The sequence below is a fragment of the Heterocephalus glaber genome, unplaced genomic scaffold (assembly GCF_053883595.1).
Source record: "Heterocephalus glaber isolate CG9 unplaced genomic scaffold, H.glaber_assembly_v1.0 deba00001687, whole genome shotgun sequence".
Classification (NCBI taxonomy): Eukaryota; Metazoa; Chordata; class Mammalia; order Rodentia; family Bathyergidae; genus Heterocephalus; species Heterocephalus glaber.
In genome coordinates this window covers 20,637,978-20,656,258 of record NW_028258412.1, presented here as the reverse complement: position 1 = coordinate 20,656,258, position 18,281 = coordinate 20,637,978, and the positions used below count along the sequence as shown (strand labels likewise).

Here is an 18,281-nt window from a genome sequence, read left to right as displayed (position 1 = left end):
GCTCAGGTCTCTTAGTCACAGCAGCGCAGGCCCAGTCCTGCTCAGACTGTGTCGGAGTCTGAGTCTCCCCATGAACGTGCGTCTGTGGGTCGGTCCCACATGTCTGTCTTTGGGTCCATGTGTCATTGTGTCTCTTCTTCTCTTTTCTCTTTTCTTTCATGGTGCTAGGGATCGAGCCCAGGGCCTGGTGCATGCTAGGCAAGTGCTCTGTCACTGAGCCCATGTATTTGTGTGCACGCGCGCGTGTGTGTGTGTGTGTGTGTGTTTATTTGAGATACCAGGGATTGAACCCAGGGCCTCACACCTGCGAGGCAAGTACTTTACCACTCAGCTGCACCATCAGCCCTTACCCTTTCCTTTCTGGAAGTGGCAAAAAATGTATCCCAGGGCCTCACACAGCTCGAAGGGAAGTAGGACCTTCAATCAGTGGCCTAGGCACAGCCAACCAGATCCCCATCACTTTTGAAATATTGGGAGGAGGCTGGAGCAGGAGTCCTGTCGGAGAGTCCTCGCAGGTGACCCCACCCAGTCAACCCCTTTCAATGCAGGCCTCCTTCCCGGAGGTGTCAGCTTGGGGGTGAATGTCTTCAGCCCTAAAAGGAGCAGTCGTGGCAGCATGTGTGGGATACCTAGTTAGGGTGGCCCTGAGGGCATCCCTGGGGGCCAGGACCACAGCAGAGTGGGGAGGTCATTCATTTGTCCTCTGCTTCTCTCCTTATCAGCCCTACCAAATGTTTTTCTTTAAAAATGGTTCCTAGGGGTGAAAATTTTTTAAATGAAATAAGAATGTTTCCATCTCCACACTTACCAAGTAGGCTCCATGGAATATTTATTAACAGTAATGCCTCCCATTTGTTTAGGAAGAAATTGCATCTACAAATTTCTTCTGGCCCTTTCAGGAGATCCTTGAGGCATCCTTGCCCTCATTTAACTGACGATGGGGCAGCAGGAGGTCAGGCACTTGCCGAAGCCAGCAGCAAATTGGGGAACAATGCCAAGCACCCCTGGTGTGGCCCACTCCTGCCCAAGCCAACCCCGCCCCATGGCAGGGCCTTCTCTCAATCCTGCCAAGCGCCTCACCTGCCAGGGTGGCATTGACTCTGATCTGCCCCCTCCCTCTCCTCCCTGTTGTTCCCACACATTTGCTAGGTGCCAGGTCACAGGAGACCCTACTTCTGCTCTCCCAGGCTCCAGGCTCAGGCTCCAGCCTGCTGCTCAAGAGCAGGTGCTTCTCCTCAGGCCAGCAGTCCCCCTGGCTCTCAGTGGCTTTTTACTTTTGTCCCATGACATTCTGACTCAATCCCCATGGTCCCCAGTAGGTATCCAGGTGATCAGCCATGCCTCACGAAGCCAGGTTCCCAGCCCCACATCCATACCCCAGTGCCTCCTCCCCATGCCGTCTCCACTTCTGCTGAAGGCAGCTCTCCCCTGCGGAGCTGCTCTCCCCGACTCAGCTACAAAAGGCCCTCAGAACTCTGCCTCACATAAATGCTTCCTTCTCTGCCTGGATTGCACACCTGTTCCTTTCTTAGCCCAGTACACTGGTGAGTTTTACCAGAGCTTCCTGAGGTTCCCACAGACCTTCCTCCCATCCCCAATCTTAAAAGAGAGGGAGCTGAGAGAAATGACCTGGAGGACGACGTGGTTGCTAGTGGCCCCAGCTGCTGAGATGGTGCGATGTCTGGAGAATGGTGGAGCAAGTTCAGAGCCCCGCTCCACTTCCTCCTGGCCCTGCCCTTGGAACAGGGTTGTGATCTCTGGGAGGCTGCTCATTGCTCGTTGCTGAGGAGTCATCAGGAGCACAGGCCACTAAGGAGACAAGGGGGGCTGAGGAAAGTGCCATCCATGGTGAGCACTCGATCCCGTAATGGATGAGGAATCATTGCTGTGGCCCTAGCAGGTGCCTGGCACATAGCAGGTACTCAGGAGACACTTGCTGAATGAATGCAAGAGTGAGGACTTCAGTAGCCCCATTTGACCAAGGAAGACAAGGCCCGTGCACCCAGCTGCACCAGATGTGCTGGCCCTAAGAGGGCACTAGAGGGAGCCCCAGCCCCCACCTGACATGGGCAGAGTGGGACTACTTTGTTTTCCTGGTGCCATGGGGTGATAAACTCTGAGAACTCCGGAATATAAAACAGCAATCAAGGGCAGGAAGAAGTGATCAGATGCAGCTCCGGTTTTCGGGGCTTGTCACGAGGTAATTAGGCATTTGATTGGCATCCATGCTCAAGGACAGCCACCTCCAGTGCCCACCCGCCTGCAGCGGCGTGGCCTGCCTTCCTGCCTGTTGCTTGGGGAGCCAGATGTTGGCCGGTCCATGTTTCATATGTCCATTTGTTCATACATTCACTCAGCAGGTGTCGAGCGCCTAGTATGCACTGGGTATGGAGGATACAGCAGAAACACCGGGAACAAAGTCCTCCTGTGGACCTGACATTGGAGGGGCCGGGCAGTAGAAGCAGTCTATAAACAAATGGAGAAGCAACTACATAAACTTGTCAAGCCAGATGCTACAGAGAGAAATGGGCAGGGAAGGGCCCAGGAGATAAAGAGGCACTTGCTGTTTTAAATAGGAGAGTGGGAGAGACCTGAGGCGGGAAAGCAGGACCCTGCGTGACCAGAGCAGAGTGAGCAAGCGGGGAGCAAAGGGCAGGAAGGCCAGAGATGACTCACATGGGACCTTGACTCTGATTCGGGTGGGAGCCATGGAAGGTTCCTGAGCAGAGGAAGGGCAGGGTGTGGTTGGTTTGACAGGAACCCTGTGGCTACTGGGTGGGAAAGGGGCTGTGGGAAGGTGAGGGCAGCAGCAGAGAGCCCAGAGAGGAGGCGGTCATAGTCACCCAGAGAGCGAGAGCAATGACAGAGACTTTGCCCAGGGTCACATCAGTAGAGAAGATGAGAAATTGTTAGATCAACTGGACAGAATTTGCTGATTTGTGTCAGCCTAACGTTCAGCACAGGGCAGGGTAGGGCAAGTGGCTGCCCCCCGCCCATACCTCCAGGATCCTGGGGCTGGCAGCCACCCCATCCCAAACGCCAGCCTCGGTCCCAAGGATCCAGAGGCCCAGGCACTTCCTAGATGCCTTCCGCGGCTCTGACACCCTGCAGGTGCCTCTAGAGGGAGGTGAGGTGAGACCCTGTTCACAGTGAGGAGGCCCCAAGGCTGCCTGAGAGCAAGACTGGGAGGCCTGGTCTGCCTGCCTGGCGTTGGCTCTTGGCCTCCCTCAGACTGGAAGCAAATTACTGCCCACATTTCCTGGAAGCCAGAGCTGCTTCTGAGAGGGGTGGAGAGGCTGTGGCATTAACTGTCTTTGCTGTCTATGGCCAAAGGCTCCGTGCAGGCAGGACTTGGGTCTCTCTTGTCCTTGACTATATTTTAAACACCCAAAGAATAGCTGTTGAGTAAATGAGTCAATGGATGGGTGGATGCATGGACAGACAGGCAAACAGACCAATGGATGGACTGACCAGGCCCACCCATGCTCCCAGATCTTCAGGCCAGAGCAGTCCTTGTCAAGGACAGACAGTCCAGGGAATGATGCCCTTGTCCATATCTGAAGTAGAGATCCAAGGAAACAGCCCAGAGGATCCCAGCACTCAAGAGCCTGAGGTTGGAGAATCACCATGAATTTGAGGCCAGCCCGGCCTTCATAGAGAGCTCAAGCCCAGCCTGAGCTATATAGTGAGACCCTGTCTCAAAAACCAAGAAGAAAGAACCAAAAGACATTAATTCAATTTCTCATCAATCCACTGTCTAGCTGAGTGACTTTGGGCAAGTGGCTTTGTCTCTTTACAGGTACCGTGTGTCCCGTGGTACCTGCAACATAAGTCAATTTTTTCCCTCAGCAGATGTTTCTGGAGATTCTGCCCTGCTCCTAGCACATCTGGGAGGTTTGAGTGGCTTTCTCTGTGCTGGTTAGCACGCACCTAGTACAGGAGAGTGATTATAAGGTGATCACTGTCCTGGAAGTCTCCTAAGACATTGTTAGCAGCCTCTCGGCACAGGGTTTGAGCTCGCTGAGTGTGACCTGTCCATCACCCATGCTGCTGGAATGCAGCAAGGCCAGCTTGCCCTGGAGCCCTTCCTCACAGGCCCCGCCCCTTGCCCTAGCCTCAGATAATTGGCCCAATACATCTTGGCATGGGAAATTTACATACAGTGCAGGGAGTGATGGATGACTCTGGTAACCCAGGCTGTCTCTCAGCCCGGCTCAGTTATCCATCTCGGCGGGCTGCAGAGCCATCCGTCTTGTCTGTCTCCTTGCTCGTGGCAGGCCAGCATGTGCCCTCCATCCCAGGTTGTCCCCAGCTCCCTCCCAGAGCCACCCTCTGCTGGGGACACTGCCAGTCTGCCCCACCGCACACAGATTAAGCCCCTTTGCTGTGACTGACCCCAGAAATCTACCTCTTTGTGGTGTGTCGGGGATGATAACAGGAACGCTGGGAAATGCTGTGTGGGCCTGAGATGTGGCTCCCCTAAATGATGACCTCATCTTGCCCTGGCCACTAGCCACAGCTCCATGCATATTCGCACTAACCGTCACTCGTTCCACAAATATCTTCAAATGCCTACTTTGTATGAGGTATTGAGCAAGAATCTGCAGATAAAGCTGTGAAACAAAGTCCCACTCTTAAGGGACTGACATCTCCCTGGACATGGTACTGGGCAGTTTACCTGGTTGGTGGCTGCACTCAGGAGGCCGAAACAGGATCTCTGTGAGTTCGAGGACAGCCTGGGCTACATAGTGAGTTCAAGGCCAGCCTGAACTACATAGCGAGACCCTGTCTCAAAAAAACACAAAACTTTACCTGTTTATGGTCAAGATGTTTCAGGCCAATTATTACAGTAGCTGTAGAGACACAAACTGTCATCCCCATTTTACAGATGCAGAAACTACGGCTGAATCTCTTGTCCAAGGTCACACCTCCCACACTTTGCTAACCTTTTGTAAGGACAGACCTCAGTGCATTGTTTTTGTTGTACTTTTATTTTTAAGGCATTATTTATGGCACAGGATACCTTAGTGGGAAAGGTTCCTTTTCAAATGCGGTTATTTAGGTTTGAGGGGAATCATATGTAGGTTAAGAACAGTCATGCTGTACCTATGATGTTAGAGTCAGATTAATGGTTACCTTGGGAGGCTGAGGCAGGAGGATCACCACAAGTTCAAGGCCAGCCTGGGCTACACAGTAAGTTCAAGCCCGGGCTGAGCTACATAACAAGGCCCTGTCTCAAAAAATAATAATAATAGATACATTTAGGGGCACAAAGGAGCTTCTGGGGCTAGGATATGTGTGCTCCATGTCTTGAGCTGGGTGGAAATGATGAGGATATAAAAACTCATCAAGTTTATCATTGAACTTAAAGCTATACCTATCTCAATCAAGGAAACTCTAGGAGTCAATTTGAAGATAAATATTTTTTTTTTTTGGTACCGGGGATCAAACTCAGGACCTTGCGCTCGCAAGGCAGGCACCCAAACCACTGAGCTAAATCCCCAGCCCTGAAGATAAATATTAAGTGAATAGCAATTTAGGTGAAATGGTAATATGACAAAATTTATGCAGAGGGGCAGGTGTCTAGATTTGGGCCATGAGGCTCCTTGTGGCTTGTGTGTTCTGAGATCTTGAGGTCTGAGTCTTGAGATTGCCCCACATGCCTCTGGCAGACCCTCTTGGATCTGGGGCATTCGCCGGGCAGCGGGCACTTGCAGCTCGTAAGCAATGGGGGCTGCTGGGTCTCAGCAGAAAAGCCCCTTCCTCCAAACCCCTGCTTCCTGCAGCGCCTGGTCTTGGGTAGCAGCTCAAATCCAGCTTCCTTTCTCTCTGCACATTGGTCTGAGCCTCAGCTGCATCTATCATCTGCTTCAAGCTCATTAAAATTATTTCTTTTTAGTTGCAAATGGGCTGTTTATGATGATCATTATTTGAATGGTCTGCGCCCGGGCTCCGGGCTGTCTGTCTGCTGCTGATGGCCGGTTAATCAGATGAGTCTCCTCCCCACTTGGGCCTGGCCCAAAGTCTGGGGCTCTGTTAATCATGGCTCCCCTCGGGCTGGGGGCTGGGGCCAGGCCAGGAGAGGCCCGAGTTCTGCCGGATTGTGGAAGGAGAGGCCCTGCTAGCTGGGTGCATGGTGGTTTGCACACATGTTTCTAAAACTCCACTTCAGATGAGGGCTGGTTTCTGTTCATGACAGAATTTTTTTGTTCCTTTGAAATAAATATAGTGCCGTGAGCTTTTTATTTTAAGTGTGTTTATTTTAAAAGACCATTGTCAATTCTGTTTGGCCCTGTTGCTTTGTTGATGTTCCAATATCCATTGTTTTAGGGTAGGAAGGAGTAGTTTTTATTCTCACTTGCAGTAAAGCTTGGCAATGCTCTGAGTGTTGTTTTTGTTTATTTTTGTTTTGTTTCATTTTTGGTAAGATTTATACGACCCATAAACCTCAGAACTCTTAGAATCCCTGATCCATTGAGGCATTCGTTGAGCTCTCAGTGTATCTAAAATAAGATTAATATCAGCTCATGTTTATTGAACTCTTGGTACTTTGCATGATGCTTACACATTTACATTACATCATTTGAAACAAGCTCCCCCAAACACCCCCCAGCTAATGGGGAAGTGGAGCAAAAGACTGCTAAAGAGCAAGGCATTAAAAATTTGCCTTTATAATCCACCAAGGGGATAATCTATACCTCAATTATTAGAATTGACTGTAATTTATATCCTAGACCCCATTTGGATCACCTTACAGATGCATTAATGTGTTTGTTACATGAGATGATATATATTAGGAACACAGGATGGTCCCTGGTATATGTAAGCACTGGATTAATAATGCTAGGGTTTTTTTGCTATTAATGTTGTTATTATTACTAACGTTAGTGTGTTTACCATAGAAATGTGGCAAGAATTCAGGGTTGAAGGATGAACATAGATTTAGGCAAAGTTGAGGAGAATGTGGACGTCAGTGAATTCATCTGCCCTTCAACAGCCAAGCAGGAGACCTGGGCTTGAGCCAGGGCCAGGACTGGGTGCCGCGTGGGTGCAGCAAACATCATGCCTGTCAGATTTGCATCCACAAGCAGCCTGGGAGGTGCAGGTGGAAGGAGCCAGGCATGATGGTCAGACACACATCCAGCAGTTGGACTCACCTGCTCTGAGATTTCTTTTCAGAGCATGGGTTGGATGTTTTTAATGAGGAGTCAAAATCCGGCTTCCAGCACCTATCCTGGTTGCCATGGTGTGGAGAGGTACAGTGTCCCTGAGATAAGAGCACGGTGTCAAATACGATAGCCCCAAATCAAGTGATGTACATCTAAGTTCCAGTTCTGTTTGTCCTGCAGCAATGTAAAAATCACATCTTTGTCTTCAAAAGAAATAAGAAAGACTTTGACAAGTGCTTTGCTACAACTCAAATTGACCATGGCACTCCAGTTCTTTGTCTCCTGCCAAGTGAGATTCTGTCCACCTGGCTGCACCAGCTGTTGGCTTTTGTCAACCTTTATCTATCGCTACAAACACTATCTCCCCAGTCACTCGATGTTTTGGTGGTGGCCAGTTACAGTTTCTTTATTGGAAGCTACAATTAGTTTTAAATGGTGGTAGAAGAAATATCTTTCTCTTTTTTCTCATGCCACCTTGTTCCTCAACTGGCTCAAAATTACAGGGAAGTCTTGGGCTGAAAGCAGTTTTACCCTGTGCTCCTGCAAGAATTGGTTTCAGCACCTTGGAGAGCGCCCGCTTCCCACCTCTGTTTTCAGTTATTTTTGTACCTCTGCCTCCTCCCTTCTCACCTCAAGATTCTCCTAAGAGGCTAGACATCTCTCTAGAAACAGAAATTATCTCCTGGATTACTCCAGAAGTCTCCATAGGCCAAAGGCAGCAGTCCCAGGCTTGGGATACCAGGTTTACGGTGGTAAAGTGAATTGCTATTGAGCAGGCTTAGCGACTCTCAGACATGATATAAGACAATTACCATGCATTTTGTCTCTTAGAGGGAAAGGGATTTGCAGTGGGTTAATAGTACTTTTATTTCATTATCTAATGGTAAAAGTGTTTCATTGTGTGTGCAAGATGAATGTGTATTAGCGATGACAAATGGGGTCTTTCAACACGGTGCCGGGCCTCATCATACAAATGTTAGATTAAAGAGTTCACCCTGGAAATACACTCTGCATCTGCGTGTGTGTTTTTAATAAATCTGATTGAAGAAATTTATTGCACCACCGGATTTAGGAAATTATGGGGCTTGATTGCTGCAAATATAATCGGGTGATATATACAGAAATGCTCCTCGAGTTATGGTCCAGAAAAAAAGCCCATCTCGGGATGGTGCCAGAAAGCAGCAGACCACATAAACAGAGCATTTCTTGAATTATGCAAATGAATCCATGACAACTCATGGTGAATTGTACTCCCCCTGTGAAACTGCCACCGTTAAAGTGAAGAACGCTTCAAGAAGGGTGACCGAATGACATGTATGACCAGCAGGCATTGTCTGTGATGAGTGTGAACTGCAGCATCTCTCCTTCCTTCTCACTTTCTTTTTTCCCTTGCTGGTACCTCGAGAAAAACCCTAGTCTGACGCCTTCGCTGCACATATGCAGGCAAGGTGCCTTCCAATCCATTTCCTCCAATCTAGGAGTCTTCAATGAAATATTTCTTATACTTGAAGTGAACCTTAAATGATTTACCATAGGGTACACAAAAGGTCAGCATGCTGCTTATTGGCACCTTCATTTTTCCAAAATCTACTGAAATTAAAAAGCCATCTATATCTTAAGAGGCGTATTTATGAACCTTTAAGTGTAAGTAAGTCATAGTTGGAACAGTTCCCACCTCTGATATATGAAAGCTGTCGACAGCACTTTCTTACACTATAATATGCCCATACAATATGCCGCACTTTACTATTTTGACACGGTTTGGAGATGTTTTCTACAGTTACTGACAAGCTTATGCCATCACTCCTTTGGAAATTTAAGAGGTGGGGCGGGGGTGGGGAAGAGATGGGAAAAAAACCTAACAACTCCACCCAACTTTCTGGGAGATTATTGATCTGGCCAGACTTCCAGGGAGCAAAAGAGCTGTCCTGGATTTTTTTTCCTGGTTGCCTCCCCAGTTTCATAAATTATTCCTTTGTGCCAGGGATCAATGTCTTTTCTAAGCTTTGTAAGTTACAAAAACTTGTTCAGGATGCTATTTTGTGTGATGATTAAAAAGGAAAAAGAGGGAAAAATCTTTTTCTTCTCTCTCTCTCTCTCTCTCTCTTTCTCTCTTTTATTGTTTCAGAAGGAGCTTAATTCCGTCGCTTCCGAGCTGTCTGCACGGCAGGAGGAGAGTGAACATTCTCATAAACATTTAATTGAACTCCGCCGGGAATTTAAGAAAAATGTACCTGAGGTACAGTATATTTGCTGTTATAGAATTAACTCAGTAGGAATGCAGATTTTTCTCTGTTCAAACTATATTTTGAAAACTGTAGACATAAGTGACTAACAAGAAAAGAAGCTAATTAGCCACAAAGAAAAATTACAGCCCCCAGCCTTTCGGGGTTTCTTGGCATAGCAGTGCTCAGCAGTGCTGTCTGAAGTTAGGGCAAACCACTTCTCCATTAAAGTCATTGTTTTTGAGGACTCCAAGAGAGCTCCATCTTCCCTCCATGGCCACATCTAAGTCCAGTGCTTAACCTTGACAGCAAAAACAGTTTGGCTCTGGCTCTTGATTTTATTTTCCTTTTCCATTGCCACCTGTGAGGTGGCAGAGATAGATCCCACCACCATCCCCAAAATTGTCCCCACCACCTGTTAAATGCACCTCTTCTTCCCCTTCCATATCACCTGCCTCCTGGTTCCAGCTGCCAGCTTCTCTCTCTGCCATGGAGTGGCCCCGAGAGTGACCAGCCTCCAGCAATGGAAGGAGCCCCGGAGGCACAGACCCGCACAGACATGTTTCTGTTCTTGCCAGGGGGAATGTGAGAATTCTTTTCCCTCCTCTATCAGGCCCCCTATTGCTTCTCAAATTAAAAAAAAAAAATGATGAGCATAAACACAAACAAAAAAAATAAAGCCCCCTGACTCTCTATAACATAGGCAGGGATGTGATACATCAGCACTATCACAGGAAGCAGACCCGAGGCCAGACCTAACCCACAGCCACCTGTGTTTCCCTCTGGGTAGCAGATGGTTAATGCTCCAGTGCTCAGTCCTTATCTACTCAGGTGAGCTGGACCCTGGAGGAGGGTGGCAGAGTCCGCCATCAGATGGAGACCCGGAGTCCACCAGTTATATCCGGCCTCTCCACATCCCCCGAGCTCCTGTTATGTCTTGCTGATGGAGGAGGGCCTAGGCAGGAATCAGGCCTTCTGCAAGTCGGCCTCAGTCCCTGCAATGTAAAATTCTTCTCGCACAGGTCATAGATATCTTTGGTTAAGGCAAGAGCAGAGCCTGGGGTTTAGCTAGAAATCGTCAGTGGACCAAGTCTAGAAGGAAGCTTTGGTTTGAGGGCTGAGAGGAGCTGCATGGAAAAGAGCCATGAATCTCAGGTCTGAGGGTGTCTCCCATGTCACAGCCTCAGAAAGGCCAAGTCAGATCCTTGCTTTAACTCAGAGCTAAAAAGCCCTAGTCGAGGGGCTGGGGATTTAGTTCAGTGGTTCTGATGCCTGCCTTGAAAGCGCAAGGTCCCAAGTTCGATCCCTGGTACCAAAAAAACAATAAAAAGGGCCTAGGCGATGCTGGTGGACACAACCTTACCCCCACCCCTCCGCCTAAACACAGCGCAGCTTGGTCTTTAAGCCAAGTTTTCTCCCCGGGATGAGAGTGTCCCTGACTTGCCCATCGCTGACAAGCAGAGCTTAGTCAGCTGCAGATCTTCACAGCCCTGTACACACCTTCTCTCTCTTTCTCTCTCTCTCTCTCTCTCTCTCTCTGGTCCGCTTAGACCCTCAGTCTTATCCTCTTTCCCCCAGAGCAGTGAACTCCCCTCCTCACCCTACCTCTGTCCTTGCAGAAGCCCCAGGTGATGAAAGAAATCCAGGCCAGGTTTTAAGCCTCTGACTTTGACTTATGTAATTTTAATACTGCATAATTATGCAATTATGTAATTAGGAGGAATAAGTTTCCACTCCTATTATAGTCAAGGCTCTGAAAATTCTCATTTTTGGAATTTGTCTCATCCGATGGCAGAGTTGTGCCAAGGCTTTATTTAAGAGCATCGTCTGGCTGGTGCCAGCTCACCTGCTGCTCGTGCCTCTGCCTGGCCTCCCCCACAGTTCAGCAGATGGGGCAGAGGGCCCAGAAATGGCCACAGCCCCTGTCAGACTACCCCTCCAGTGGCTCCCAGATTCCTGTCCTTTGCACTCAGTTGAGTGTAGGGTTATGAAAAGAGCCCATGTGGGTAGTCTGATGACCTGGTCTTAAGTCCCAGCTGTGCCACCTTCCTGCTGTGTGACCCTGAAGAGGCCCCTTCTGTCACTAACACTTCCTGACCCTGGACCAGAGGCACCTGCTGTGTGTTTCATTTAGTCTGTAAAGTCTCCAGCATTTAGTGTCTCAGATTTCACCTGAAAATTGACTTTCTGGTATCTTATGAGACTGTCTGGCAGATCTTGAAGCCCACAGGCTCCATGTCCATGCTGGGGTTGTCAGCTGGACCTGTGGCCCTATGTCCTCCTGGTCCAGCTCCTTCCTGCCCACTGCCTGCCTAGCCTCGGTGGGCAACTGGGTTCACCACTGTGACCTGGCGACTCATACTCCGTCTCTTCCATTGCCCAGCCTGTGCACCGAGGCCCCTTGGGACCAGATCCATGGGGTTCACAGGCACTGTCTGCATCCCCCCTGTAGGGCTCCATTTATGTCAGTGTATCAGCAGTTCAGAGAGGACCTGGGGGCAGAAATTAGTGAGGAGGGGTCCCAGGACTGAGAGACCTTTCCAAGGGCAAAAGCAGCACAGCTTTATTTTCACGATTAGGGGGTTTCTTCTTTCCCTGACCACCTGTATCCTTCTGCGTATCTCTTCTGTTTCTCTCTGTCCCCCATCCAGCTCCCTCACCTCCCCCTCCTGTCAGTTTTCTTGTGGCTATGGCTGATTGTGGATCCCAGAGGAAATCAGAGGTTTCAGAGTTAGTGTTTTGGGATATGTGGTTCTAAGGCTTCCCCCTTACACTGGGGAAAAGAGCCAATAGAAATCTTCCAGGGGACCCCTTGGGTCTGAGAACCACAGGTTACTTAAGAAAGTCAGGAAATCCAAGTCTGGAAATTGGAGGCCCCCGGTGGCCAGAGCAGATGCCCGCTGGAGACAGCTCCCATCCCTAGCATTGTCCATCAACATTGGTGGAGCCCTTCTTCTGAGCTGAGCACTGCAGGACCCGGGGGACCCACAAGTCCCCAGAAATTAGCTGTGCATTGTGGTGATGAAGGAGAGACAAGTAGAGGAGCAGACACTAGATGTAGTCATGTGGGGTGGTGGCAATGGGAGTCGGCAACTGGCAAAAGGTAGCCCCTGAGTGACAGAGGGACTTGCTCTTGGGCTTTGATGATAGCAGGGAGAGGAAAGAATTGGGCCACTTCTCCAGTGACTTACCCATTCCACAAGATGCTTTGCCTAAAAGACCGAGCCGTAATCAATCCATCTGGAAAATACCACTTCTTCTCTCCCTCTTCTAGAAAGTTCTAGTGCGTATCACATTAAAGGCTCTGAAAAGTCCTGCAGGAAAGGGACCTCTTGGACTTGCTGTTTGTCAATCTGATTTGGTTTGATACCCTGAGTGTATGTGTGTCCTTTATGAAATTCCATGGAGTGCAGGTCCTGTGGGACCCGAGGGGACAACAGTCGGGCTGTGGGGGTGCCCACCTGGCACTGCGATGAATCCTTCACTGATCTCTTTTTCAGGAAATCAGAGAGATGGTGGCACCCGTATTAAAAAGCTTCCAAGCTGAGGTAAGACCCAAGGCCCAAGGCATGTGAGAAAAGCAAACCCAGCTCCCCCTCTCATTCCACCTGGAGTTGGCAGAGGAAGACAGTGGCCTACCAGCCCCTCAGCAAGCCTTTCCACTGGCCCACTCTGTGGATAAAGTCAGCACTGTCCCAACTCTTCCTGCCAACCTGTGAGCCCTGGTTCTCCGCAGCAGCCAAGTCCTCCCAGGCACGTCCCTCCTCTTGCCTTTCCAGGGCACTGTGATGGGGCAGAACCTCCTCGTTTCTCCTGTCGCTTGACTTTGTGGCCAGGATTCTAAGAATGTCCACTCACCTGGCTGGCACAGTCTAGGAAAAGACTAGAATCACCCCGGGTCAGCAAGTGAAGGGGAGGCTGGGCGGGGGGCTCCTTCTCAGAACTGGCACGGTTCAGAGCTCACCGGTAGGGATGCATTTGAATTCTGTTGTCCACCAACGGTCACAGAGCCCTGTAAGCACATAAGTCAATGTTGAAAGTAAACAAAACTTAGCTCTGTGGGAGGCTGAGGCAGAAGGATGGCAAATTCCAGTCTAGTCTAGGCAACTTAGAGACTTAGTGAGACGCTATAACAAAATTTTAAAAATTTCTCTTTTGGTACCAGGAATCAATCTTAGGGCCTCAAGCTTGCCAGGGAGGCTCTGTGCCACTGAGCTACATCCTCAACCCTAATAAAAAATTTTAAAGGGTTGGGGATGTAGCTCAGTGTGAAGACCCTGGATTCAATCCCAAGCACCATGAGGAAGGAAAGAAAGAAGGGAACTGTATTTATACCAGTGCTGCTGATCTCCATATTTTTCAGCCCTTTGTTTCATCACAAAGTAGACTGATATCCTTATTTATATTTATTGATAAGGCCAGCCAGTATTGGTTCATTTGGTTGCGAGGTCCCTGGACCAGGAGGTAGGTGGAGCCAAAAACCAAAAGAAGAAAGAATGTTGGGAATGTGTTTTTCTGGCTTTGTAGTTTTTAAAAGGCAGAACTCCCCATCTGCTGACCCCTGTGCCCGGAGGGCCGCTCAGCACACAGGCTTCCTCAGCAGCCCTGCTTCCCTGGCAGCCCAGACAGGCACAGGGCCGTTCTGGGGACAGCTCACCTTCTCAGCCCTTCCTGTGCTTGGCTTGGCGGGGCAGAGCTTCTCTTAGCCTCCTACAGCCTCAGTTGCCCTATCTGTGAGGTGGGGTGAAGACACTAGAGGCCTTTTTGTGTGGTTTGGGGGATTAACTGAAGTATAATGCAGGGGGAGGGGTTAATGTCATGTTTGGCACTCGGAGAGCTTCAAGGGAGATTTGAATCTTGCTTCTGCTGCTTACGAACTATGTGACCTTAGGTGAATTACTTGCCTCTCTGTGCCTCCATTTCCTCATCTGTAAAATGGATAATAATTATAACCACGTCATAAGGTTGTGATTGAGGAAGAACAAAACAGTGACCTCCAGGACAGGAAGTTTTGCCCTCTGCTACGGCTGGACTGGCAGTTGCCTTTCCCTATATCCAGAAGAAGGGGATTCCTGTCCCTGTAGGAAGTAGGTTACCTTTTCAGTAGGAGAAAGGGCGAAACACTGGGTGTGCGCTGGGATCACTGTGAAGCACAGGTCCTCAGAAGACTGGGGCAGCCTGCTTTGAATCTCAGCCCTGCTGCCCGAACCAGCTCTGTGGCCTAAGGAAGTTCCTTAACCTCTTTGAACTTCAGCTTCCCTCCTGTGCCAGTTAAGGATTCAAAGAACTAAGCAGCTCTGAGACATCACCATAGCACGGTGGCAGTGGTGTACAGTTGGTTCTCAGCTAAGTACTAGGGCAGAGAAAAGTCTTCATGGAGCTGAGGGGCAGACAGAGCTGAGCACTTGTTTCCGAAACCCATGTGGTGTGTTGCATGGACGCGGCTTTAGTAGCTGGAGATCTTCAAAGAATTTTGTTAATTTTCTTAAGAGGGCTTTGCATTGTGCCTTCAATGTACCAAAAGACTATATTTGTCTAGAATTGTATTCCCAAACCCCCTGCTTTCCTCATGATCTGTTGACAAAGCCCTCGAACTACCAGTTTCCTCCCCACGCCTGGGGGTGGGGCGAGCACAGCTGTCAAAGAAAGGTGTTAATAACGAGCCTCCTCTTGGTCCTGAGCAAGCTGCTCACGCACGGGCTGTTTATAATCCAAATATGATTTTCGTTTTAATTTTTTTAATGAGGGCTTATCCTTTATGCCACTTCCCTCCTGCAATTCACTGGGCTCTGGGCTGGAGCTGCAGGTTCCCAAGTGGGCATTAATCACTTCTGGAAAGATTCCCTGGGGAAAATACTGTCCCAAGTCACATAAACTAGCCCATAAAAAGCCGCTTCAGCGGAATATCCCTCCCATCATTCCTGCCTCCCCAACTCCACTTGGGTCTTTGGTTGCAGTATAACATGTTCAAGTTTGTTCCTGAAATTCACTCCACCAGCCCTGGCGTGTACAGATTCTGAGCGTTCTTTTTATCTTCATATACTGTATATGAATGGGTCCTTTTCTTTCTTTTTTTTCTGCCGGGGAGGGGGTGGTGGAGAGGAAGTGAATTTGCCCTGCTGTGAATCAAGGAAAATTCTCTTTCTGCCTTGATTGCTTAAAGGACAGTTATGATTTCCCCTGCTCAGGGAAACAAAGACAGCCAGAGAAGGTGGCTTAATGGAGGCAGCTTGAAATGGCTAAAGTTTGAGTATCCTTGTGTGCAGAGAAAAGAGCAAGACGAAAGCCCCGCTAATTACAAAAGTTGCTTTATGAAAGATAATTCAAAGCAATAATTTAGCAAACATAATCAAGTCGCACAGATGGGGTTGTTGATGGATGGATTGCAACATGCAATTAGCAGTTCTCGCAGTTACATATCATTAACCCTCCGAGCACAAAAATTATTTTCTCATTATTAGTTGAAAAGGTAAAATTAAGCTGACTAGACAGTAAAGGAACAAACTACAATTAATTACCTTCATTTATTACAGTCATTATTTTAAACTTATTTTTACTTGGAGAGGAGATGAAAACATCTAAATTAAAAGTTTTGTTAGGGTAACTCCAAGGTGAGACTTTTCCAAAGAGCAAGACTGGCCTGACTGGGAGGACACAGATTTTCTCCGCCTCCTTCAGCCACTGCGAAGGGGTGTGGCCTGCATGGCTGGAGCAAGCCCCCTCTCCCGCCAGGGTCTGACTGAAACAGCAGACTGAGAAGGAGGGGGCCGACCTGGCCTCTGACTCCACAGGGTCAGGAGAGTTGTGGTTGCTGGGCACTGTGGTCCTAGGCCCACCCTGATGCTGATGGGCTTGTGTGATCTTGCAAAGGAACTTCATATCTCTGAGCCGCTGTCTCCTCATCTGTACATAGGTAGAGCTCACAGAATTGTGTGAGAGTCTCAATGAGATACCGTGTGTCAAGGAGCCGGTGAGTCTCGAGCTCCCACCATGGTGGTGTTGCTCAAGTCTGTGAACATTTTCCCTCACACAACATAGTCTAAGGGAGCTTGTGTGGTGTGACCACCTTCCTGGACTGTAGGGAGGTAACCAAGATCCCACTTCCCAAATGATGTTTGGATCGTCACTGGAGTCCACACAGTCATGTACTCATTCAGTGTTTGCTGAGGAACTGCAGCATATCAGGCAGCAGGATACATGCTGACATGCTCGCCCACCTCCTTGGCATGAAGAAGAGCAGGCACTCCTGGAGAAGCCAGGGCCACCCTTTCACTGGGCCCTCTGCAGGTCCACTTCGGTAGACCTACTGTGTGCCGGGCATAACAAGGGCTGTGGAGGAACCAGAGATGGCAAGAGACCATTCCTGCCCTCAAAGAATGACCCTAGAATTGGGTCCTTGTGGTTGAAATTACGTCCAGGAGCCCATCTGGAGCCCCAGAAAGCCCTCTGGGGCCCCCTCAGAGCTGCCTCATCTTTGCTGAACTTGCTGTTTGTGCCCGTCCCCCTGCTGACCACTGCTTCCTCTCCCAGCCAGGCACATCTGCCTGTGTCCTTGTCCTCCCTCGTCGAAACGCAGAGTCTCGGTCTTGTCCTTGCTCCTGGGCCTGGGAGGTTTGATCTGCCTAAAGGTTTGATTTTGGGACAGGGGCCTGGGGGTGGAGAAGAAGAGAGAGGGAGGAGGGGGAGGCCGGGTGAGCTGAGGAGGAGAGAGCTGGCTCTCGGTACACGTGGGTGCTCTGCTTCTCTACTGCTAAGAACCGAGTGCCCAAACGGAGGAGCCCTACACAACCACTGATCACGACCTCCGGTTCAGCAGGGTGGGTGGGTGGTCCCCTCATTGTCTCTCGGGTGGTCACAGGCAGGTGGCACTTGGGGCTGTGGTTATCTGATGGCTCAACTGGGCTGCAAATGCAGTGTGTGGCCCGGAGCTCTCGGCTCCTCTCTTCCTCATGGCAACTCAGGCCCCAGGCTCCTGCTGGTCAAGGAGGGGCACAGGGATAGATGCAGCCTCCTTGTCTCAGGCCCAGCCTTGCCCTTCAAGAACCCAGGTGAGGGACACCAGCCGTGCCTTGGCTCTCGGGACCTTTCCTTTGAGTGTCCGCGCATGGAATCAGGGGTCTCCAAGATCCCCACTGGCCAAAGGGAGGTGAGAGCAGACTCAGTAGGAGTCTTGTTGGTTGTGGACAGAGGTGGCGTGGGTGTAGGGACTGGCAGGAAAGCCCGAGATGGGGTTCTGCTGCCTCCTGTGGGAGGTCAGGTGGAGAGTGAGGCACGTGGCCAGGGTGACAGCTCCCAGCCAAGGACAGTGTTCCTTGATGGCGAGAATGATGAGTCACTGACAGAAAGTCTAATCATGGTGGAGCCGGCCATCCTGTACTGTGGCATCTGAAAAATGGATGGTGACAGTTTGCTGGCCTGAGTCGTGTGGGTCTTGGGGTTGGCCCCCAGGTCGGAGATTTAAGGCATTGTGACCTGCCATGGCCCACAAGATGCCAGACCCTTCCCCACCAGCCTTACCCAGACACGGGACCTGGACATCCACCCTGGGCGACCACTTACAGGTGGGCGGAGGGCTGCATGTCCTTTCTTCTGCCTACAGGCACCTGTCATCGAGTCCCCCCCCCCCCCAGGCCAGACCAGCAGGTGACAGGGAGTGAGCAAAGCCAGGCTGCTGACAGCGCCACCTCCTAATGGGCTATCACTGCAACTTGGGGCCGCCCACTCACATCACTGAGCAGCCGTGCTCGGCATGGAAGTTGGTTGCTGCCTTTCTAAGAGAAGGCTCCCACCGTGACTGACTGCACACCTACTCTGTGCCACATGCTCTCTAGTGACTATTTCACATATCATTCAGTGTTTCTGTCGGGGGAACACCTGTGTGGTGACC

General features: G+C 49.9%; 1 protein-coding gene across 20 annotated transcripts in view; it reads left to right on the top strand.

The window, feature by feature from the left end:
- Positions 1–18,281, top strand: part of Cux2 (cut like homeobox 2) — a 236,897-nt gene that overhangs the window by 140,227 nt on the left and 78,389 nt on the right. For 17 of the 20 annotated variants that reach the window (XM_021257477.2, XM_087198182.1, XM_004843802.4 and 14 more), the window contains 2 exons: positions 9,298–9,408; positions 12,895–12,942. The exons of the other annotated variants lie outside the window; for them this stretch is intronic. In XM_021257477.2, coding sequence (XP_021113136.1) covers positions 9,298–9,408; positions 12,895–12,942 — 159 coding nt within the window. The remainder of the gene's footprint in view (positions 1–9,297; positions 9,409–12,894; positions 12,943–18,281) is intronic. 20 annotated transcript variants of the gene reach the window in all.